The sequence below is a fragment of the Trachymyrmex septentrionalis genome, unplaced genomic scaffold (assembly GCF_001594115.1).
Source record: "Trachymyrmex septentrionalis isolate Tsep2-gDNA-1 unplaced genomic scaffold, Tsep1.0 scaffold80, whole genome shotgun sequence".
Classification (NCBI taxonomy): Eukaryota; Metazoa; Arthropoda; class Insecta; order Hymenoptera; family Formicidae; genus Trachymyrmex; species Trachymyrmex septentrionalis.
The window spans coordinates 25,660-26,379 of record NW_017305988.1 but is presented as its reverse complement, the minus strand read 5'-3'; the positions used below and the strand labels follow the sequence as shown (position 1 = coordinate 26,379).

At 37.1% G+C, this 720-nt stretch overlaps 1 protein-coding gene across 2 annotated transcripts in view; it reads left to right on the top strand.

Moving 5' to 3' along the window:
• Positions 1-720, top strand: part of LOC108754732 (dihydrolipoyllysine-residue succinyltransferase component of 2-oxoglutarate dehydrogenase complex, mitochondrial) — a 6,026-nt gene that overhangs the window by 632 nt on the left and 4,674 nt on the right. For both annotated transcript variants that reach the window (XM_018497268.1, XM_018497267.1), the window contains 2 exons: positions 414-438; positions 588-651. In XM_018497268.1, the coding sequence (XP_018352770.1) occupies positions 414-438; positions 588-651 (89 nt within the window). The remainder of the gene's footprint in view (positions 1-413; positions 439-587; positions 652-720) is intronic.

The window sequence follows — 720 nt, the reverse complement described above, 5'->3', positions numbered from 1 at the left end:
CTCCCTTGGCTTTTCATATCGCGATGACGATTATTACATAATACGTCCATCTCTCTCGCCCCGATAATATCCAATTGTGACTCATGCGGATTGACACAGTCTGTCAATCAAGCGAAAAGTTTCCCCTTGTTACCTGCAGGATGAATCAGGCTGTGATAAGCACCTGGTGCTTATACCCTGGTGCTTGCTTGATATTGACTCTTTTTCTCCTTTCTTTCCTCGCTCTTTTGAAATAATGACTATTTTTATCCGCGGCAAGGCCACCGTATCATGTATTTCATAAGATCAATCGCTCCTTTTTTTTATCTAAAAATCAAGCTATTTTTTAAGCCACATGTTACTGTATGTACTAAACTAAATACATTATCGGCTAGAATAAGATTAACTAGTTCCTGTATTCGTTCTTTTTGCAGGTCGCGAGATCGTTATGTAGTCAAGGTAAGGTTAATAAGAGATGATAAAACACTGATAAGGCTGATGACATGTATACTAGTATATAACGAGGATTTTGAAAGCTACAGCTGTGAGAAACGAGTTAAACTTGGAAAAGCTTGCGAAAAATGATTAATTATAATAAATTTTTCTAGGGCACACTCTTATCCCTGTTTGCATTATCCATGCCGAACACGTGTCCAACGCTAAAGCTCTGTTGTAAGTAGTATTATTTTGCGACTTGTGTCTGCATTTTTGTGTCTGTATTTATTTTTTATCTTACCTATT